The 24,158-nt window shown below is 49.5% G+C and overlaps 1 protein-coding gene across 6 annotated transcripts in view; it reads left to right on the top strand.

Moving 5' to 3' along the window:
* LOC140083021 (kyphoscoliosis peptidase-like) overlaps positions 1-21,568 on the top strand; it is a 46,159-nt gene extending 24,591 nt beyond the window's left edge. For 5 of the 6 annotated variants that reach the window (XM_072126351.1, XM_072126352.1, XM_072126350.1 and 2 more), the window contains one exon: positions 19,265-21,568. In XM_072126351.1, coding sequence (XP_071982452.1) covers positions 19,265-20,580 — 1,316 coding nt within the window. In that variant the 3' untranslated portion in view covers positions 20,581-21,568. The remainder of the gene's footprint in view (positions 1-19,264) is intronic. The other variant, XM_072126348.1, reaches the window with a different exon arrangement.
* Positions 21,569-24,158: the final 2,590 nt, after the last annotated feature.

Genomic DNA, 24,158 nt, shown 5'->3' with positions numbered 1-24,158 from the left:
ATACAAAATAATGAAGCTTCCCGGAGCCTCGGTCATGAATAATGGAGGGAAATGCAAAAATAGCAAAGTCCTTCTATCACCATCAGCAAAGGATCTTCTAACCTGTTCGGAAATTCAAAGTTATCAATAGGCAAACATTGATGGGTTTATGTGTGTCCTCACACTGCTGTGCTCTTTTCTCTCTGCACTGAACATCTCCACATTAATAGCTGTACTATCCAACCAGGCAGCTGTTACACCTTTTACCCTGAGGATGGTGCTGTCACACAGTTCAGTGCATGAGCACAGAGCACAGCAGTGTGAGGACATCCCGCAGTTTGCTTGGATAAGCTACACTCCAAGAATATAAATCAATTTTTCACAATCCTGCATCTACTAACAGTTAGGAATAAACAACAATCATATTACCACTGTATTTGGCATGAATTAGTATGTTTATACTATATTTTTACCCTATATATCCTTTAAGAAGCTCCTCGGGGGTGGGGCTTAGCTTGAATAAGAGGCGGAGTGGCAATATTTGCAATTACATGAAGTTTAAGCTTGAATTTTACTGTTTTTCATCATTTTGTATTATTTCTCATAATATTTAATAACAAACGGCAATGATTTTGTATTTGAATCTAGAATCCCTGCATTGTCTAGAGGTATAACGAGGTACCTATCTAGATAAACGCCTTTCATTAGAGGTTTCCCTGCTGATCCAAAGTTATCATGATTCTGGGACCCGCAGCTGTAATCTACAATTTAACTTAGTAGGGAGCCACTGCAGCGCCACCTCAGGAGAAATAAGGCATTGCATGCATTTACAATAAATTCCATGGACATGCCGAGTCCTCCAGAGCTCTCCAGATGCTTCTCAAACTAGACAACCCACTTCATTATAGTAATCCATCCAGTGTCAGACTGGCCCACCATAGAATCAGAGGATCCTCCGGTGGGCCCCAGCTCTAACCAGAGGTAAACAAGAAAATGACCTAATTTGGAGACTAGAATAGTCTATTTCCTAAGTGGGCCCCAGGAACCCCAGTCCCATACCAAACCCGATAATTTTCTAGATCAGTTAAAGGGTTAATACCCTGTACACACATTGTACGCAGGACACCTGCTGACGCTATGTGGTTTCTATAAGAAAGGAAATCCACTGCTTTGTGTGATATATGTGTTGCTGCTCCTGTTACATATTCCCCTCCTCCTCCCCTGATTTTTGTGCAGCCGGTTTACCCTTTATACGTGATACCGGGTGAGGTGAGTACAGGATAAATAAAAGGGGCGGTGGAAGGAGAGCGGGATAAGAGCGCAGCTGGAGCTCCAATTATTTCCTCAGTTTTGCTGAGCTCGGGCATTTTTTAGGATTATCTAAAACATTTGCAAAGATCTCAGCACAAAATGTAGAGCAGCGACGCGGCTCGGTGTCTGCGTAATATTAGGAGGCGCCATTCTCTTATCGCTCTTCTCTGTGCTGGGGAGGATGTGCAATGCTCTGCAGAGATAAGAAGCACCTGCTCTACATCCACAGAACAAGGCATATACTGTGCATCATAGTACTGAGGAGGGACACTTACCTGCTCTACATCCACAGAACAAGGCATATACTGTGCATCATAGTACTGAGGAGGGACACTTACCTGCTCTACATCCACAGAACAAGGAATATACTGTGCATCATAGTACTGAGGAGGGACACTTACCTGCTCTACATCCACAGAACAAGGCATATACTGTGCATCATAGTACTGAGGGGGTACACTTACCTGTCCTACATCCACAGAACAAGGCATATACTGTGCATCATAGTACTGAGGAGGAACACTTACCTGTCCTACATCCACAGAACAAGGCATATACTGTGCATCATAGTACTGAGGAGGGACACTTACCTGCTCTACATCCACAGAACAAGGCATATACTGTGCATCATAGTACTGAGGAGGGACACTTACCTGCTCTACATCCACAGAACAAGGCATATACTGTGCATCATAGTACTGAGGAGGGACACTTACCTGCTCTACATCCACAGAACAAGGCATATACTGTGCATCATAGTACTGAGGGGGTACACTTACCTGCTTTACATCCACAATGGATGCCAAACCATCCACCTACACATCTCACTGCATACCCATTTACACTAGTTGTTATCCAGATTGATGGGTGCCTGTGGACAGTGGGAAACCTTCACTTAACGGACCTTCCGGACTAATCACTAGGTCATCTACTGATACTGACCTTCACCAGATACCAGATCACAGTCCTATATCCTTTTCCCACTGGCTACCAGTTACTCTTCCCATTACCAACACTGCCCTCTACATAAACACTAGATCAAGTTTCCAGAACCCCTCCTCAATAGACAGCAGGTCACCTTCCCTGGTCTCCACACTAGACAACAGGTTCCCTTCCCTTATCTCCTCACAAGTCATCTTTCCTTGTCCCAGGTCACCATCCTGTATCTCCACTCTAGACAGCAGGTCACCTTCCCTTTCCTCCTCACTAGACAGCAGGTCCCCTTCCCTTTCCTCATCACTAGACACCAGATCACCTTCCCTTTCCTCCTCACTAGACAGCAGGTCACCTTCCCTTTCCTCATCACTAGACACCAGGTCACCTTCCCTTTCCTCCTCACTAGACAGCAGGTCACCTTCCCTTTCCTCCTCACTAGACACCAGGTCACCTTCCCTTTCCTCCTCACTAGACAGCAGGTCACCTTCCCTTTCCTCCTCACTAGACACCAGGTCACCTTCCCTTTCCTCCTCACTAGACACCAGGTCACCTTCCCTTTCCTCCTCACTAGACACCAGGTCACCTTCCCTTTCCCCCTCACTAGACACCAGGTCACCTTCCCTTTCCCCCTCACTAGACACCAGGTCACCTTCCCTTTCCACCTCACTAGACACCAGGTCACCTTCCCTTTCATCCTCACTAGACACCAGATCACCTTCCCTTTCCTCCTCACTAGACAGCAGGTCACCTTCCCTTTCCTCCTCACTAGACACCAGGTCACCTTCCCTTTCCTCCTCACTAGACACCAGGTCACCTTCCCTTTCCTCCTCACTAGACACCAGGTCACCTTCCCTTTCCCCCTCACTAGACACCAGGTCACCTTCCCTTTCCCCCTCACTAGACACCAGGTCACCTTCCCTTTCCTCCTCACTAGACACAAGGTCACCTTCCCTTTCCTCCTCACTAGACACAAGGTCACCTTCCCTTTCCTCCTCACTAGACACCAGGTCACCTTCCCTTTCCTCATCATTAGACACCAGGTCACCTTCCCTTTCCTCCTCACTAGACACCAGGTCACCTTCCCTTTCCTCCTTACTAGACAGCAGGTCACCTTCCCTTTCCTCCTCACTAGACAGCAGGTCACCTTCCCTTTCCTCCTCACTAGACACCAGATCACCTTCCCTTTCCTCCTCACTAGACACCAGGTCACCTTCCCTTTCCTCCTCACTAGACACCAGGTCACCTTCCCTTTCCTCCTCAGTAGACACCAGGTCACCTTCCCTTTCCTCCTCACTAGACAGCAGGTCACCTTCCCTTTCCTCCTCACTAGACAGCAGGTCACCTTCCCTTTCCTCCTCACTAGACACCAGGTCACCTTCCCTTTCCTCCTCATTAGACACCAGGTCACCTTCCCTTTCCTCCTCACTAGACACCAGGTCACCTTCCTTTTCCTCCTCAGTAGACACCAGGTCACCTTCTCTTTCCTCCTCACTAGACAGCAGGTCACCTTCCCTTTCCTCCTCACTAGACAGCAGGTCACCTTCCCTTTCCTCCTCACAAGACACCAGATCACCTTCCCTTTCCTCCTCACTAGACACCAGGTCACCTTCTCTTTCCTCCTCACTAGACAGCAGGTCACCTTCCCTTTCCTCCTCACAAGACACCAGATCACCTTCCCTTTCCTCCTCTCTAGACACCAGGTCACCTTCCCTTTCCTCCTCACTAGACAGCAGCTCACCTTCCCTTTCCTCCTCACTAGACAGCAGGTCACCTTCCCTTTCCTCCTCACTAGACACCAGATCACCTTCCCTTTCCTCCTCACTAGACAGCAGGTCACCTTCCCTTTCCACCTCACTAGACACCAGGTCACCTTCCCTTTCCTCCTCACTAGACACCAGGTCACCTTCCCTTTCCTCCTCACTAGACAGCAGCTCACCTTCCCTTTCCTCCTCACTAGACAGCAGGTCACCTTCCCTTTCCTCCTCACTAGACACCAGATCACCTTCCCTTTCCTCCTCTCTAGACACCAGGTCACCTTCCCTTTCCTCCTCACTAGACAGCAGCTCACCTTCCCTTTCCACCTCACTAGACACCAGGTCACCTTCCCTTTCCTCCTCACTAGACACCAGGTCACCTTCCCTTTCCTCCTCACTAGACAGCAGGTCACCTTCCCTTTCCACCTCACTAGACACCAGGTCACCTTCCCTTTCCTCCTCACTAGACACCAGGTCACCTTCCCTTTCCTCCTCACTAGACAGCAGGTCACCTTCCCTTTCCTCCTCACTAGACACCAGGTCACCTTCCCTTTCCTCCTCACTAGACACCAGGTCACCTTCCCTTTCCTCCTCAGTAGACACCAGGTCACCTTCCCTTTCTTCCTCACTAGACAGCAGGTCACCTTCCCTTTCCTCCTCACTAGAGACCAGGTCACCTTCCCTTTCCTCCTCACTAGACACCAGGTCACCTTCCCTTTCCTCCTCACTAGACACCAGGTCACCTTCCCTTTCCTCCTCACTAGACACCAGGTCACCTTCCCTTTCCTCCTCACTAGACACCAGGTCACCTTCCCTTTCCTCCTCACTAGACACCAGGTCACCTTCCCTTTCCTCCTCACTAGACACCAGATCATTTTCCCTTTCCTCCTCACTAGACAGCAGGTCACCTTCCCTTTCCTCCTCATTAGACACCAGGTCACCTTCCCTTTCCTCCTCACTAGACACCAGGTCACCTTCCCTTTCCTCCTCAGTAGACACCAGGTCACCTTCCCTTTCCTCCTCAGTAGACACCAGGTCACCTTCCCTTTCCTCCTCACTAGACACCAGGTCACCTTCCCTTTCCTCCTCACTAGACACCAGGTCACCTTCCCTTTCCTCCTCACTAGACACCAGGTCACCTTCCCTTTCCTCCTCACTAGACACCAGGTCACCTTCCCTTTCCTCCTCACTAGACACCAGGTCACCTTCCCTTTCCTCCTCACTAGACACCAGGTCACCTTCCCTTTCCTCCTCACTAGACATCAGGTCACCTTCCCTTTCCTCCTCACTAGACACCAGGTCACCTTCCCTTTCCTCCTCACTAGACACCAGGTCACCTTCCCTTTCCTCCTCACTAGACAGCAGGTCACATTCCCTTTCCTCCTCATTAGACACCAGGTCACCTTCCCTTTCCTCCTCACTAGACACCAGGTCACCTTCCCTTTCCTCCTCAGTAGACACCAGGTCACCTTCTCTTTCCTCCTCACTAGACAGCAGGTCACCTTCCCTTTCCTCCTCACTAGACACCAGGTCACCTTCCCTTTCCTCCTCACTAGACACCAGGTCACCTTCCCTTTCCTCCTCACTAGACAGCAGGTCACCTTCCCTTTCCTCCTTACTAGACACCAGGTCACCTTCCCTTTCCTCCTCACTAGACACCAGGTCACCTTCCCTTTCCTCCTCACTAGACACCAGGTCACCTTCCCTTTCCTCCTCACTAGACACCAGGTCACCTTCCCTTTCCTCCTCACTAGACACCAGGTCACCTTCCCTTTCCTCCTCACTAGACATCAGGTCACCTTCCCTTTCCTCCTCACTAGACACCAGGTCACCTTCCCTTTCCTCCTCACTAGACACCAGGTCACCTTCCCTTTCCTCCTCACTAGACACCAGGTCACTTTCCCTTTCCTCCTCACTAGACATCAGTTCACCTTCCCTTTCCTCCTCACTAGACACCAGGTCACCTTCCCTTTCCTCCTCACTAGACAGCAGGTCACCTTCCCTTTCCTCATCACTAGACACCAGGTCACCTTCCCTTTCCTCCTCACTAGACACCAGGTCACCTTCCCTTACCTCCTCACTAGACACCAGGTCACCTTCCCTTTCCCCCTCACTAGACACCAGGTCACCTTCCCTTTCCTCCTCACTAGACAGCAGGTCACCTTCCCTTACCTCCCCACTAGACAGCAGGTCACCTTCCCTTTCCTCCTCACTAGACACCAGGTCACCTTCCCTTTCCTCCTCAGTAGACACCAGGTCACCTTCTCTTTCCTCCTCACTAGACAGCAGGTCACCTTCCCTTTCCTCCTCACTAGACAGCAGGTCACCTTCCCTTTCCTCCTCACTAGACACCAGATCACCTTCCCTTTCCTCCTCTCTAGACACCAGGTCACCTTCCCTTTCCTCCTCACTAGACAGCAGCTCACCTTCCCTTTCCTCCTCACTAGACAGCAGCTCACCTTCCCTTTCCTCCTCACTAGACACCAGATCACCTTCCCTTTCCTCCTCTCTAGACACCAGGTCACCTTCCCTTTCCTCCTCACTAGACACCAGGTCACCTTCCCTTTCCTCCTCACTAGACAGCAGCTCACCTTCCCTTTCCACCTCACTAGACACCAGGTCACCTTCCCTTTCCTCCTCACTAGACACCAGGTCACCTTCCCTTTCCTCCTCACTAGACAGCAGGTCACCTTCCCTTTCCACCTCACTAGACACCAGGTCACCTTCCCTTTCCTCCTCACTAGACACCAGGTCACCTTCCCTTTCCTCCTCACTAGACAGCAGCTCACCTTCCCTTTCCTCCTCACTAGACAGCAGGTCACCTTCCCTTTCCTCCTCACTAGACACCAGATCACCTTCCCTTTCCTCCTCTCTAGACACCAGGTCACCTTCCCTTTCCTCCTCACTAGACAGCAGCTCACCTTCCCTTTCCACCTCACTAGACACCAGGTCACCTTCCCTTTCCTCCTCACTAGACACCAGGTCACCTTCCCTTTCCTCCTCACTAGACAGCAGGTCACCTTCCCTTTCCACCTCACTAGACACCAGGTCACCTTCCCTTTCCTCCTCACTAGACACCAGGTCACCTTCCCTTTCCTCCTCACTAGACACCAGGTCACCTTCCCTTTCCTCCTCACTAGACACCAGGTCACCTTCCCTTTCCTCCTCACTAGACACCAGGTCACCTTCCCTTTCCTCCTCAGTAGACACCAGGTCACCTTCCCTTTCTTCCTCACTAGACAGCAGGTCACCTTCCCTTTCCTCCTCACTAGAGACCAGGTCACCTTCCCTTTCCTCCTCACTAGACACCAGGTCACCTTCCCTTTCCTCCTCACTAGACACCAGGTCACCTTCCCTTTCCTCCTCACTAGACACCAGGTCACCTTCCCTTTCCTCCTCACTAGACACCAGGTCACCTTCCCTTTCCTCCTCACTAGACACCAGATCACCTTCCCTTTCCTCCTCACTAGACAGCAGGTCACCTTCCCTTTCCTCCTCATTAGACACCAGGTCACCTTCCCTTTCCTCCTCACTAGACACCAGGTCACCTTCCCTTTCCTCCTCAGTAGACACCAGGTCACCTTCCCTTTCCTCCTCAGTAGACACCAGGTCACCTTCCCTTTCCTCCTCACTAGACACCAGGTCACCTTCCCTTTCCTCCTCACTAGACACCAGGTCACCTTCCCTTTCCTCCTCACTAGACACCAGGTCACCTTCCCTTTCCTCCTCACTAGACACCAGGTCACCTTCCCTTTCCTCCTCACTAGACACCAGGTCACCTTCCCTTTCCTCCTCACTAGACACCAGGTCACCTTCCCTTTCCTCCTCACTAGACATCAGGTCACCTTCCCTTTCCTCCTCACTAGACACCAGGTCACCTTCCCTTTCCTCCTCACTAGACACCAGGTCACCTTCCCTTTCCTCCTCACTAGACAGCAGGTCACATTCCCTTTCCTCCTCATTAGACACCAGGTCACCTTCCCTTTCCTCCTCACTAGACACCAGGTCACCTTCCCTTTCCTCCTCAGTAGACACCAGGTCACCTTCTCTTTCCTCCTCACTAGACAGCAGGTCACCTTCCCTTTCCTCCTCACTAGACACCAGGTCACCTTCCCTTTCCTCCTCACTAGACACCAGGTCACCTTCCCTTTCCTCCTCACTAGACACCAGGTCACCTTCCCTTTCCTCCTCACTAGACACCAGGTCACCTTCCCTTTCCTCCTCACTAGACACCAGGTCACCTTCCCTTTCCTCCTCACTAGACACCAGGTCACCTTCCCTTTCCTCCTCACTAGACACCAGGTCACCTTCCCTTTCCTCCTCACTAGACACCAGGTCACCTTCCCTTTCCTCCTCACTAGACATCAGGTCACCTTCCCTTTCCTCCTCACTAGACACCAGGTCACCTTCCCTTTCCTCCTCACTAGACACCAGGTCACCTTCCCTTTCCTCCTCACTAGACACCAGGTCACTTTCCCTTTCCTCCTCACTAGACATCAGTTCACCTTCCCTTTCCTCCTCACTAGACACCAGGTCACCTTCCCTTTCCTCCTCACTAGACAGCAGGTCACCTTCCCTTTCCTCATCACTAGACACCAGGTCACCTTCCCTTTCCTCCTCACTAGACACCAGGTCACCTTCCCTTACCTCCTCACTAGACACCAGGTCACCTTCCCTTTCCCCCTCACTAGACACCAGGTCACCTTCCCTTTCCTCCTCACTAGACAGCAGGTCACCTTCCCTTACCTCCCCACTAGACAGCAGGTCACCTTCCCTTTCCTCCTCACTAGACACCAGGTCACCTTCCCTTACCTCCTCTCTAGACACCAGGTCACCTTCCCTTTCCCCCTCACTAGACAGCAGGTCACCTTCCCTTTCCTCCTCACTAGACACCAGGTCACCTTCCCTTACCTCCCCACTAGACAGCAGGTCACCTTCCCTTTCCTCCTCACTAGACAGCAGGTCACCTTCCCTTATCCCATCACTAGACAGCAGGTCACCTTCTCTTTCCTCCTCACTAGACAGCAGGTCACCTTCCCTTTCCTCCTCACTAGACACCAGGTCACCTTCCCTTATCCCATCACTAGACACCAGGTCACCTTCCCTTTCCTCCTCACTAGACATCAGGTCACCTTCCCTTTCCTCCTCACTAGACACCAGGTCACCTTCCCTTTCCTCCTCACTAGACACCAGGTCACCTTCCCTTTCCTCCTCACTAGACAGCAGGTCACCTTCCCTTACCTCCCCACTAGACACCAGGTCACCTTCCCTTATCCCATCACTAGACAGCAGGTCACCTTCTCTTTCCTCACCACTAGACACCAGGTCACCTTCCCTTTCCTCATCACTAGACACCAGGTCACCTTCCCTTTCCTCCTCACTAGACATCAGGTCACCTTCCCTTTCCTCCTCACTAGACACCAGATCACCTTCCCTTTCCTCCTCACTAGACAGCAGGTCACCTTCCCTTTCCTCCTCACTAGACAGCAGGTCACCTTCCCTTTCCTCCTCACTAGACACCAGGTCACCTTCCCTTTCCTCCTCACTAGACATCAGGTCACCTTCCCTTTCCTCCTCACTAGACAGCAGGTCACCTTCCCTTTCCTCATCACTAGACACCAGGTCACCTTCCCTTTCCTCCTCACTAGACACCAGGTCACCTTCCCTTACCTCCTCACTAGACACCAGGTCACCCTCCCTTTCCCCCTCACTAGACACCAGGTCACCTTCCCTTACCTCCTCACTAGACACCAGATCACCTTCCCTTTCCACCTCACTAGACAGCAGGTCACCTTCCCTTACCTCCCCACTAGACAGCAGGTCACCTTCCCTTTCCTCCTCACTAGACACCAGGTCACCTTCCCTTACCTCCTCACTAGACACCAGGTCACCTTCCCTTTCCCCCTCACTAGACAGCAGGTCACCTTCCCTTACCTCCCCACTAGACACCAGGTCACCTTCCCTTTCCTCCTCACTAGACATCAGGTCACCTTCCCTTTCCTCCTCACTAGACAGCAGGTCACCTTCCCTTACCTCCCCACTAGACAGCAGGTCACCTTCCCTTTCCTCCTCACTAGACACCAGGTCACCTTCCCTTACCTCCTCACTAGACACCAGATCACCTTCCCTTTCCTCCTCACTAGACAGCAGGTCACCTTCCCTTTCCTCCTCACTAGACACCAGGTCACCTTCCCTTTCCTCCTCACTAGACACCAGGTAAACTTCCCTTTCCTCCTCACTAGACATCAGGTCACCTTCCCTTTCCTCCTCACTAGACAGCAGGTCACCTTCCCTTTCCTCATCACTAGACACCAGGTCACCTTCCCTTTCCTCCTCACTAGACACCAGGTCACCTTCCCTTACCTCCTCACTAGACACCAGGTCACCCTCCCTTTCCCCCTCACTAGACACCAGGTCACCTTCCCTTACCTCCTCACTAGACACCAGATCACCTTCCCTTTCCACCTCACTAGACAGCAGGTCACCTTCCCTTACCTCCCCACTAGACAGCAGGTCACCTTCCCTTTCCTCCTCACTAGACACCAGGTCACCTTCCCTTACCTCCTCACTAGACACCAGGTCACCTTCCCTTTCCCCCTCACTAGACAGCAGGTCACCTTCCCTTACCTCCCCACTAGACACCAGGTCACCTTCCCTTTCCTCCTCACTAGACATCAGGTCACCTTCCCTTTCCTCCTCACTAGACAGCAGGTCACCTTCCCTTACCTCCCCACTAGACAGCAGGTCACCTTCCCTTTCCTCCTCACTAGACACCAGGTCACCTTCCCTTACCTCCTCACTAGACACCAGGTCACCTTCCCTTTCCCCCTCACTAGACAGCAGGTCACCTTCCCTTACCTCCCCACTAGACACCAGGTCACCTTCCCTTTCCTCCTCACTAGACACCAGGTCACCTTCCCTTACCTCCCCACTAGACAGCAGGTCACCTTCCCTTTCCTCCTCACTAGACAGCAGGTCACCTTCCCTTATCCCATCACTAGACAGCAGGTCACCTTCTCTTTCCTCCTCACTAGACAGCAGGTCACCTTCCCTTTCCTCCTCACTAGACACCAGGTCACCTTCCCTTTCCTCCTCACTAGACACCAGGTCACCTTCCCTTTCCTCCTCACTAGACACCAGGTCACCTTCCCTTTCCTCCTCACTAGACAGCAGGTCACCTTCCCTTATCCCATCACTAGACAGCAGGTCACCTTCTCTTTCCTCCTCACTAGACAGCAGGTCACCTTCCCTTTCCTCCTCACTAGACACCAGGTCACCTTCCCTTATCCCATCACTAGACACCAGGTCACCTTCCCTTTCCTCCTCACTAGACATCAGGTCACCTTCCCTTTCCTCCTCACTAGACACCAGGTCACCTTCCCTTTCCTCCTCACTAGACACCAGGTCACCTTCCCTTTCCTCCTCACTAGACACCAGGTCACCTTCCCTTTCCTCCTCACTAGACACCAGGTCACCTTCCCTTTCCTCCTCACTAGACATCAGGTCACCTTCCCTTTCCTCCTCACTAGACAGCAGGTCACCTTCCCTTTCCTCATCACTAGACACCAGGTCACCTTCCCTTTCCTCCTCACTAGACACCAGGTCACCTTCCCTTACCTCCTCACTAGACACCAGGTCACCCTCCCTTTCCCCCTCACTAGACACCAGGTCACCTTCCCTTTCCTCCTCACTAGACAGCAGGTCACCTTCCCTTACCTCCCCACTAGACAGCAGGTCACCTTCCCTTTCCTCCTCACTAGACACCAGGTCACCTTCCCTTACCTCCTCACTAGACACCAGGTCACCTTCCCTTTCCCCCTCACTAGACAGCAGGTCACCTTCCCTTACCTCCCCACTAGACACCAGGTCACCTTCCCTTTCCTCCTCACTAGACACCAGGTCACCTTCCCTTACCTCCTCACTAGACACCAGGTCACCTTCCCTTTCCCCCTCACTAGACAGCAGGTCACCTTCCCTTACCTCCTCACTAGACAGCAGGTCACCTTCCCTTTCCTCCTCACTAGACACCAGGTCACCTTCCCTTATCCCATCACTAGACAGCAGGTCACCTTCTCTTTCCTCACCACTAGACACCAGGTCACCTTCCCTTTCCTCATCACTAGACACCAGGTCACCTTCCCTTTCCTCATCACTAGACACCAGGTCACCTTCCCTTTCCTCCTCACTAGACACCAGGTCACCTTCCCTTTCCTCATCACTAGACACCAGGTCACCTTCCCTTATCCCATCACTAGACACCAGGTCACCTTCCCTTTCCTCCTCACTAGACACCAGATCACCTTCCCTTTCCTCCTCACTAGACACCAGATCACCTTCCCTTTCCTCATCACTAGACACCAGGTCACCTTCCCTTACCTCCTCACTAGACACCAGATCACCTTCCCTTTCCTCATCACTAGACACCAGGTCACCTTCCGTTTCCTCATCACTAGACAGCAGGTCACCTTCCCTTTCCTCCTCACTAGACAGCAGGTCACCTTCCCTTTCCTCCTCACTAGACACCAGGTCACCTTCCCTTACCTCCTCACTAGATACCAGGTCACCTTCCCTTTCCTCCTCACTAGACAGCAGGTCACCTTCCCTTACCTCCTCACTAGACACCAGGTCACCTTCCCTTTCCTCCTCACTAGACACCAGATCACCTTCCCTTTCCTCCTCACTAGACACCAGGTCACCTTCCCTTTCCTCCTCACTAGACACCAGGTCACCTTCCCTTACCTCCTCACTAGACACCAGGTCACCTTCCCTTTCCTCCTCACTAGACAGCAGGTCACCTTCCCTTACCTCCTCACTAGACACCAGATCACCTTCCCTTTCCTCCTCACTAGACAGCAGGTCACCTTCCCTTTCCTCATCACTAGACACCAGGTCACCTTCCCTTTCCTCCTCACTAGACAGCAGTTCACCTTCCCTTTCCTCCTCACTAGACACCAGGTCACCTTCCCTTTCCTCATCACTAGACAGCAGGTCACCTTCCCTTTCCTCCTCACTAGACATCAGGTCACCTTCCCTTTCCTCCTCACTAGACACCAGATCACCTTCCCTTTCCTCATCACTAGACACCAGGTCACCTTCCCTTTCCTCCTCAGTAGACACCAGGTCACCCTCCCTTTCCCCCTCACTAGACACCAGGTCACCTTCCCTTTCCTCCTCACTAGACAGCAGGTCACCTTCCCTTACCTCCCCACTAGACAGCAGGTCACCTTCCCTTTCCTCCTCACTAGACACCAGGTCACCTTCCCTTACCTCCTCACTAGACACCAGGTCACCTTCCCTTTCCCCCTCACTAGACAGCAGGTCACCTTCCCTTACCTCCCCACTAGACACCAGGTCACCTTCCCTTTCCTCCTCACTAGACACCAGGTCACCTTCCCTTACCTCCCCACGAGACAGCAGGTCACCTTCCCTTTCCTCCTCACTAGACAGCAGGTCACCTTCCCTTATCCCATCACTAGACAGCAGGTCACCTTCTCTTTCCTCCTCACTAGACAGCAGGTCACCTTCCCTTTCCTCCTCACTAGACACCAGGTCACCTTCCCTTTCCTCCTCACTAGACACCAGGTCACTTTCCCTTTCCTCCTCACTAGACACCAGGTCACCTTCCCTTTCCTCATCACTAGACACCAGGTCACCTTCCCTTATCCCATTACTAGACACCAGGTCACCTTCCCTTTCCTCCTCACTAGACACCAGGTCACCTTCCCTTTCCTCCTCACTAGACACCAGGTCACCTTCCCTTTCCTCCTCACTAGACAGCAGGTCACCTTCCCTTTCCTCCTCACTAGACACCAGGTCACCTTCCCTTTCCTCCTCACTAGACACCAGGTCACCTTCCCTTTCCTCCTCACTAGACAGCAGGTCACCTTCCCTTACCTCCTCACTAGACAGCAGGTCACCTTCCCTTTCCTCCTCACTAGACACCAGGTCACCTTCCCTTATCCCATCACTAGACAGCAGGTCACCTTCTCTTTCCTCACCACTAGACACCAGGTCACCTTCCCTTTCCTCATCACTAGACAGCAGGTCACCTTCCCTTACCTCCTCACTAGACACCAGATCACCTTCCCTTTCCTCCTCACTAGACAGCAGGTCACCTTCCCTTTCCTCATCACTAGACACCAGGTCACCTTCCCTTTCCTCCTCACTAGACAGCAGTTCACCTTCCCTTTCCTCCTCACTAGACACCAGGTCACCTTCCCTTTCCTCATCACTAGACAGCAGGTCACCTTCCCTTTCCTCCTCACTAGACATCAGGTCACCTTCCCTTTCCTCCTCACTAGACACCAGATCACCTTCCCTTTCCTCATCACTAGACACCAGGTCACCTTCCCTTTCCTCCTCACTAGACACCAGGTCACCTTCCCTTACCTCCTCACTAGACACCAGGTCACCCTCCCTTTCCCCCTCACTAGACACCAGGTCACCTTCCCTTTCCTCCTCACTAGACAGCAGGTCACCTTCCCTTACCTCCCCACTAGACAGCAGGTCACCTTCCCTTTCCTCCTCACTAGACACCAGGTCACCTTCCCTTACCTCCTCACTAGACACCAGGTCACCTTCCCTTTCCCCCTCACTAGACAGCAGGTCACCTTCCCTTACCTCCCCACTAGACACCAGGTCACCTTCCCTTTCCTCCTCACTAGACACCAGGTCACCTTCCCTTACCTCCCCACTAGACAGCAGGTCACCTTCCCTTTCCTCCTCACTAGACAGCAGGTCACCTTCCCTTATCCCATCACTAGACAGCAGGTCACCTTCTCTTTCCTCCTCACTAGACAGCAGGTCACCTTCCCTTTCCTCCTCACTAGACACCAGGTCACCTTCCCTTTCCTCCTCACTAGACACCAGGTCACCTTCCCTTTCCTCCTCACTAGACACCAGGTCACCTTCCCTTTCCTCATCACTAGACACCAGGTCACCTTCCCTTATCCCATCACTAGACACCAGGTCACCTTCCCTTTCCTCCTCACTAGACACCAGGTCACCTTCCCTTTCCTCCTCACTAGACACCAGGTCACCTTCCCTTTCCTCCTCACTAGACAGCAGGTCACCTTCCCTTTCCTCCTCACTAGACACCAGGTCACCTTCCCTTTCCTCCTCACTAGACACCAGGTCACCTTCCCTTTCCTCCTCACTAGACAGCAGGTCACCTTCCCTTACCTCCTCACTAGACAGCAGGTCACCTTCCCTTTCCTCCTCACTAGACACCAGGTCACCTTCCCTTATCCCATCACTAGACAGCAGGTCACCTTCTCTTTCCTCACCACTAGACACCAGGTCACCTTCCCTTTCCTCATCACTAGACACCAGGTCACCTTCCCTTTCCTCATCACTAGACAGCAGGTCACCTTCCCTTTCCTTCTCACTAGACATCAGGTCACCTTCCCTTTCCTCCTCACTAGACACCAGATCACCTTCCCTTTCCTCCTCACTAGACACCAGATCACCTTCCCTTTCCTCATCACTAGACACCAGGTCACCTTCCCTTACCTCCTCACTAGACACCAGATCACCTTCCCTTTCCTCATCACTAGACACCAGGTCACCTTCCGTTTCCTCATCACTAGACAGCAGGTCACCTTCCCTTTCCTCCTCACTAGACAGCAGGTCACCTTCCCTTTCCTCCTCACTAGACACCAGGTCACCTTCCCTTACCTCCTCACTAGACACCAGGTCACCTTCCCTTTCCTCCTCACTAGACAGCAGGTCACCTTCCCTTACCTCCTCACTAGACACCAGGTCACCTTCCCTTACCTCCTCACTAGACACCAGGTCACCTTCCCTTTCCTCCTCACTAGACAGCAGGTCACCTTCCCTTACCTCCTCACTAGACACCAGATCACCTTCCCTTTCCTCCTCACTAGACAGCAGGTCACCTTCCCTTTCCTCATCACTAGACACCAGGTCACCTTCCCTTTCCTCCTCACTAGACAGCAGTTCACCTTCCCTTTCCTCCTCACTAGACACCAGGTCACCTTCCCTTTCCTCATCACTAGACAGCAGGTCACCTTCCCTTTCCTCCTCACTAGACATCAGGTCACCTTCCCTTTCCTCCTCACTAGACACCAGATCACCTTCCCTTTCCTCATCACTAGACACCAGGTCACCTTCCCTTTCCTCATCACTAGACACCAGATCACCTTCCCTTTCCTCATCACTAGACACCAGGTCACCTTCCCTTTCCTCATCACTAGACACCAGATCACCTTCCCTTTCCTCCTCACTAGACACCAGGTCACCTTCCCTTTCCTCCTCACTAGACACCAGGTCACCTTCCCTTTCCTCCTCACTAGACATCAGGTCACCTTCCCTTTCCTCCTCACTAGACACCAGGTCACCTTCCCTTTCCTCCTCACTAAACAGCAGGTCACCTTCCCTTTCCTCCTCACTAGACACCAGGTCACCTTCCCTTTCCTCCTCACTAGACACCAGGTCACCTTCCCTTTCCTCCTCACTAGACAGCAGGTCACCTTCCCTTACCTCCTCACTAGACAGCAGGTCACCTTCCCTTTCCTCCTCACTAGACACCAGGTCACCTTCCCTTATCCCATCACTAGACAGCAGGTCACCTTCTCTTTCCTCACCACTAGACACCAGGTCACCTTCCCTTTCCTCATCACTAGACACCAGGTCACCTTCCCTTTCCTCATCACTAGACAGCAGGTCACCTTCCCTTTCCTTCTCACTAGACATCAGGTCACCTTCCCTTTCCTCCTCACTAGACACCAGATCACCTTCCCTTTCCTCCTCACTAGACACCAGATCACCTTCCCTTTCCTCATCACTAGACACCAGGTCACCTTCCCTTACCTCCTCACTAGACACCAGATCACCTTCCCTTTCCTCATCACTAGACACCAGGTCACCTTCCGTTTCCTCATCACTAGACAGCAGGTCACCTTCCCTTTCCTCCTCACTAGACAGCAGGTCACCTTCCCTTTCCTCCTCACTAGACACCAGGTCACCTTCCCTTACCTCCTCACTAGACACCAGGTCACCTTCCCTTTCCTCCTCACTAGACAGCAGGTCACCTTCCCTTACCTCCTCACTAGACACCAGGTCACCTTCCCTTACCTCCTCACTAGACACCAGGTCACCTTCCCTTTCCTCCTCACTAGACAGCAGGTCACCTTCCCTTACCTCCTCACTAGACACCAGATCACCTTCCCTTTCCTCCTCACTAGACAGCAGGTCACCTTCCCTTTCCTCATCACTAGACACCAGGTCACCTTCCCTTTCCTCCTCACTAGACAGCAGTTCACCTTCCCTTTCCTCCTCACTAGACACCAGGTCACCTTCCCTTTCCTCATCACTAGACAGCAGGTCACCTTCCCTTTCCTCCTCACTAGACATCAGGTCACCTTCCCTTTCCTCCTCACTAGACACCAGATCACCTTCCCTTTCCTCATCACTAGACACCAGGTCACCTTCCCTTTCCTCATCACTAGACACCAGATCACCTTCCCTTTCCTCATCACTAGACACCAGGTCACCTTCCCTTTCCTCATCACTAGACACCAGATCACCTTCCCTTTCCTCCTCACTAGACACCAGGTCACCTTCCCTTTCCTCCTCACTAGACACCAGGTCACCTTCCCTTTCCTCCTCACTAGACATCAGGTCACCTTCCCTTTCCTCCTCACTAGACATCAGGTCACCATTCTTTATTGTACAATATTCTACATTAACCCCCCCCCCCCCCAGACATGAAATACTCATGGAATCTCCAATCCCCACAGGATGCAGTAATAAATCTGAGATCTGGAACATCCCATCCACCACAAGGATTTCTTCTCCTTTATTATTAATATTGTCACCTTTAGAGAGCGATGGAAAATAAAACCCAAAGGTCGTCCACAATCCGATTTCCCAAAGAGCATTTGCTTATTATAGCAGATTTACAGGATATGACAGTGGACATTTTCTTGGCACCGGGTCAGTCCTCAATGTTCTTATCGCTACTTAACACCCGCAACCAGGCTGATAAATGGCATCCAGAACACAGCAGGGCTCCTCTCACGGGCTCCGCTGCCTGGCCAGCTTATTACCAAGAACATAGTTTATGTTTCAGTGCGAGATTGGAGATTTTTGCTAAACCTTATTGTTTTTCTCCATATATTTACTATTATAAGAATTTTATGCATTAAACTCTTGCTTATTTATACTGAGCAACTAAAAATCTATCCTCACCTACTCCTGCTTGTGCTAGGCTCAGGTTTTTTCATACAATTAGTACATTAGGCTTCCAAAGTTAGTGCTGAAGATCTAGAAAGGTGCCCTGCAGGGAATATCATAAAGTTCATCCATGTGTTAGAGGCAGGAGCTGCCACCTGCTTCTGTCCACCTTGGATTCTCATACTAGTCCCTACCTACATACAGTTATCACTATAGAACCACCGCGTCCGCTGACTGCAAGTAATGACAACCAATGGAGGTTGGTGAAGTAAAGGGATGCTGTGGACACGCTGGTGGGAGACCACTGATGGAGGGAGAAAGTCAATGCTTGGAGAAGCCACACAAGCTCCTAGGCTTTAATAGTCCCACAGTATAGGGATGTATGGCCCTCTATGCAACTTTCCATCAGAAGTACATGTTAAGTGTCCTCCTTACTTAGAGGAGCTCTGATAAACCTAAACCCGGAGTCTAAAAAATTGCTAGTCCACACCCTCATCATCTCCCACTTGGACTATTGCAACATTCTTCTCAGTGGTCTCCCCGGCTAACTCTCTAACGACCTTCCAATCCATCCGCATCTGCCACCCAGCTAATCCATCTGTCTCCACGTTTCTCCTCGCTCCTCCTCTTTACCTGCCTGTCATCTGGTTAACCAATAGGTTCAGTTTAAAATACTAACCATGACTTACAAAGCCGTCCACACCCGGTCCCCTCCAAATATCTCTGCCCAAATCATTCCTGTCCCACACGTTATGTCCGCTCGTCAAAGGACCTTCTGCTTCACTCTCATGCCATCCACTCTTCTCACGACCATCTCCAGGACTTCTCCCGTGCATCCCCAATTCTCTGGAATTCTCTACCAAAACAGATGACACCATTTCCCACATCCCAAATCTTCAAACGTAACTCGAAAACCCAACTACTTAGAATAGTTATAACACGTAATAACCTCACTGCTCAATGCCTCAGTGTTTCCATCTACTCTATCTTCTACATCGTGAGCTTTTAGGTCACAATCATTTCTTGACTTGAAAATTTTTATTGACGCTAATTTTTTTAAATTGGTTTATTTTATTCTTTTTATACAGAAGACGGGGAAGTCAAAGTATCACTGGGCTGCTGTGACCTGAGGGAATACAGCTATAAGATTTACAAGCTCCTCGATAACAGTAGAGTTCTTGTAGAGAAGAACTTCGGGGTTCTCACAATCCAAGAGGCCTCCATGACCCTACGTGTTTTCCCCCCGTCACACGGACTGTATGAGCTGATGATATTTGCCAGGCCCCTTGATGCTGGATATGCCTACAAATGGGTTTGTTCCTATCAGATTGACTGCCCTCAACCAAAAACATCTCTGAAGCTGCCGGAAAACCCATACCACTTCTGGGGGTTAAATCACAAAGCAAAAGACTATGGGGTCATCAGTTACAACTCTGGGGAAGACCTTATTTCGTCAGAGAAAAGTTCCCTCAAGGTTACATTCAAGACTTGTAGACCCTTGGTGGCAACGTTCCAACTAGCCCACCCAGAGCTGTCTGAGGCTTTCAGTAAGAAATGTCTAGCCTCGCAGATAGAGGACAACCAGCTTGGATGTTGTCTTCTCCTGCCATTCCATGGATATTACAGATTGTCGTTATTTGTAAAAGACTTCGGAATGGAGAACTTCCAGAACGCAGCCAATATTTTTATAAAATGTAATAACCCAATAAACCATAACGAACTCTTCCCACCCAACCTTAGTGTCCACTGTGGACCTGGAACCAACTCAAGACTTCATGGTCTCACCAGCCCCAGCCATACTTCTCCGATCATCACGACAACCACTGGTAGATGTAACATCACCTTCCATACATTGTGGGACTTGAACTTTTATCCGGTTTTGGAAGGTGGTAAAGTAGTAAGCGGCTTGAGCTCCCTGGACCGGCATTGCTTCCTCACCCACCTGGACCATAAGATCAGTTTGACCGTTCATCTACCAGAGTCGGGACATTACAAGTTGAGTATTTTTACCAGACGGCAAGTTATGGAAGAAGCTCAGGACTTTTACCACGCGTGTGACTATGTCATCGACTGCTACTCCACTCAGAGGTTACTACCCTTCCCCAAAGTGTATAGTGCATGGGGCCACGGCTGTGCCTTACTCCAGCCACGAGTCGGACTCCTTCCTGTGGAAAGTTGGGAGATATTTAGAGTGAAAATTCCTGGAGTTTGCAAGGTCTTGGTCATAGGTCCTGTAAAGACAGAGCTTCAGCTGACCAAGAACAGGATCTGGGAGGGGAAGGTCTTCACAGGTACCGCTGGGTCTGTTCTTAAAATAGCTGTGAAAGTCTCACCGGACTCTTCTACAATGGACATTGTGATGTCATTTAAGACCCAACAGGATGGACTTGATACTTCAGGGTAGTAACGAGTGTAAACATTTGAGAGTCTAACCTACACATATTAGTAGGTCCTAGTTGAGACATCATTGGTGGGTTGGTGGAAGGTCCATATGTTGGTTTTGTAACCGGACCCACAACAGCACATTCTATGGTTCTATGATGTTGGCTACAGAGGACCTTCCATGCAATCCACCAACAGGACGGGGCTGTATTGTAGCCTTCAGGATTGTATAAGGTGGAATATCTATGCAATTATATATAATATAATGTGTTTCTTTTGTTTCGAGAGACCCCCCAGCACTTTTACGCTTCTTAAGACAATTCTTATAATAAGTTTGAGGGATCCTTTTACCTTCTTCTTTCTCTCCTGACATAGAAGGGAATGAAAACCCAGCATGCTATGCAAAACTTCCCATGTTAAGTCAACTTTGAAGTTACAGTGAGTGTACCAGCAGCTTTGATCAAATTCCCAGGATTGTGGCTGGACTTAGAGCATTGGGAATGGGGGGGCTCAAAACATTCAAACTGCTCCCCTGTCCCTTCCCTCTGCCATGAATAATAGCTTCTGGTTGGATACTACAGCACTCAGAGGGGGGGGGGGGGGGGCTATGGAAAATTTAGTTACTGAGATCTTAAAGCTCAACAGTGAGAGGACACTCTGGGGGTGTACTGTACTTTGACATCTCCGTAATGAAATTCTCCACAGCCCCTCCCTCTGATTGTGTGAGTGCAGAAGCTATATATATATTCCAGGATTGCATCTGGACTCGGAGAACTTGGTTGTATCCAAGTCCAGACACAAATCCTGGAATATAAATTTCAATTTCACAGCCCAGCTACTACTAACAACACATGGTTACACATCTCTCCAGGGACAGTACGGTCTGCAGGTCAATACTGCTGGTAGGCTCCACTACTTTTAAGTATGGGGAGGGGTCACTTTTACATACGTGGATCATATATGTAGCATGACGCATATAAAAATAAAGAATAATATTTTTTTGGAAAAAACTTTTGTGGATTTATGACATTAATGTATTATATATAAAATTCTGAGAAAGTTTGGGGGTCCATGTCTAATGATAACATCTCACTCCAGTCCCACAATCTGCCCTAGTGACCTGTAGGGCAGATGATATTACACAATCCTGAGTGTGAGCGCTGCTATGCGGTGATATTTATAGACTCCTGTAGTGCAGTCCAGCTCTTCTCTCTAGGAAAACCAGGACAAAAATAAAACCGTCCTATCACAAGGCTAAAGGGTGAGGGGCGCAGGGCAGGGCCAGTGCCGCAGGGAACCATCACACTGGAAATTTCCCACATCTCCCATCACTCATCCCCCCATCTACACCAGGACACGGCGCCCATCCCATCACATCACACAGGGGACGCTCCAGGGACAACCATGGAAGGTGCAGATAAGGAGAACATTCCAGGACTGCAACTGTATCCAACACATCTCCTCACTACAGGGAAAGTGATAACTTACATGTACTACAAGTACTTACCTCTCCCAATACATGGAATGTAACACTGCCACATAGTAACTACACCCTGCAGCCAGTCATCATGGTATACCATATACTTGTAAATAGGGGCAGTATTATAGTAGTTATATTCCTGTACATAGGGGGCAGTATTATAGTAGTTATATTCTTGTACATAGGGAGCAGTATTATAGTAGTTATATTCCTGTACATAGGGGGCAGTATTATAGTAGTTATATTCCTGTACATAGGGGGCAGTATTATAGTAGTTATATTCCTGTACATAGGGGGCAGTATTATAGTAGTTATATTCCTGTACATAGAGGGCAGTATTATAGTAGTTATATTCCTGTACATAGGGGGCAGTATTATAGTAGTTATATTCCTGTACATAGAGGGCAGTATTATAGTAGTTATATTCCTGTACATAGGGGGCAGTATTATAGTAGTTATATTCCTGTACATAGGGGGCAGTATTATAGTAGTTATATTCTTGTACATAGGGGGCGGTATTATAGTAGTTATATTCTTGTACATAGGGGGCGGTATTATAGTAGTTATATTCTTGTACATAGGGGGCGGTAATATAGTAGTTATATTCTTGTACATAGGAGGCGGTATTATAGTAGTTATATTCTTGTACATAGGGGGCGGTATTATAGTAGTTATATTCTTGTACATAGGGGGCGGTATTATAGTAGTTATATTCTTGTACATAGGGGGCAGTATTATAGTAGTTATATTCCTGTACATAGAGGGCAGTATTATAGTAGTTATATTCCTGTACATAGGGGGCAGTATTATAGTAGTTATATTCCTGTACATAGGGGGCAGTATTATAGTAGTTATATTCCTGTACATAGGGACAGTATTATAGTAGTTATATTCTTGTACATAGGGGGCAGTATTATAGTAGTTATATTCCTGTACATAGGGGGCAGTATTATAGTAGTTATATTCCTGTACATAGGAGGCAGTATTATAGCAGTTATATACTTGTACATAGGGGGCAGTATTATAGTAGTTATATTCTTGTACATAGGGGGCAGTATTATAGTAGTTATATTCTTGTACATAGGGGGCAGTATTATACTAGTTATATTCCTGTACATAGGGGGCAGTATTATAGTAGTTATATTCTTGTACATAGGGGGCAGTATTATAGTAGTTATATACCTGTACATAGGGGGGCAGTATTATAGTAGTTATATTCTTGTACATAGGGGAAGTATTATAGTAGTTATATTCTTGTACATAGGGGCAGTATTATAGTAGTTATATTCTTGTACATAGGGGGCAGTATTATAGTAGTTATATTCTTGTACATAGGGGGCAGTATTATAGTAGTTATATTCTTGTACATAGGGGGCAGTATTATAGTAGTTATATTCTTGTACATAGGGGCAATATTATAGAAGTTATATTCTTGTACATAGGGGGCAGTATTATAGTAGTTATATTCCTGTACATAGGGGGCAGTATTATAGTAGTTATATTCTTGTACATAGGGGGCAGTATTATAGTAGTTATATTCTTGTACATAGGGGGCGGTATTATAGTAGTTATATTCTTGTACATAGGGGGCGGTAATATAGTAGTTATATTCTTGTACATAGGGGGCGGTATTATAGTAGTTATATTCTTGTACATAGGGGGCGGTATTATAGTAGTTATATTCTTGTACATAGGGGGCGGTATTATAGTAGTTATATTCTTGTACATAGGGGGCGGTATTATAGTAGTTATATTCTTGTACATAGGGGGCGGTATTATAGTAGTTATATTCTTGTACATAGGGGGCGGTATTATAGTAGTTATATTCTTGTACATAGGGGGCGGTATTATAGTAGTTATATTCTTGTGCATAGGGGGCAGTATTATAGTAGTTATATTCTTGTGCATAGGGGGCAGTATTATAGTAGTTATATTCCTGTACATAGGGGGCAGTATTATAGTAGTTATATTCCTGTACATAGGGGGCAGTATTATAGTAGTTATATTCTTGTACATAGGGGCAGTATTATAGTAGTTATATTCTTGTACATAGGGGGCAGTATTATAGTAGTTATATTCCTGTACATAGGGGGCAGTATTATAGTAGTTATATTCTTGTA

Source organism: Engystomops pustulosus, chromosome 1 (genome assembly GCF_040894005.1).
Source record: "Engystomops pustulosus chromosome 1, aEngPut4.maternal, whole genome shotgun sequence".
Classification (NCBI taxonomy): Eukaryota; Metazoa; Chordata; class Amphibia; order Anura; family Leptodactylidae; genus Engystomops; species Engystomops pustulosus.
The sequence above is the reverse complement of the archived record's forward strand: the minus strand, read 5'-3'. Positions and strand labels throughout refer to the sequence as shown.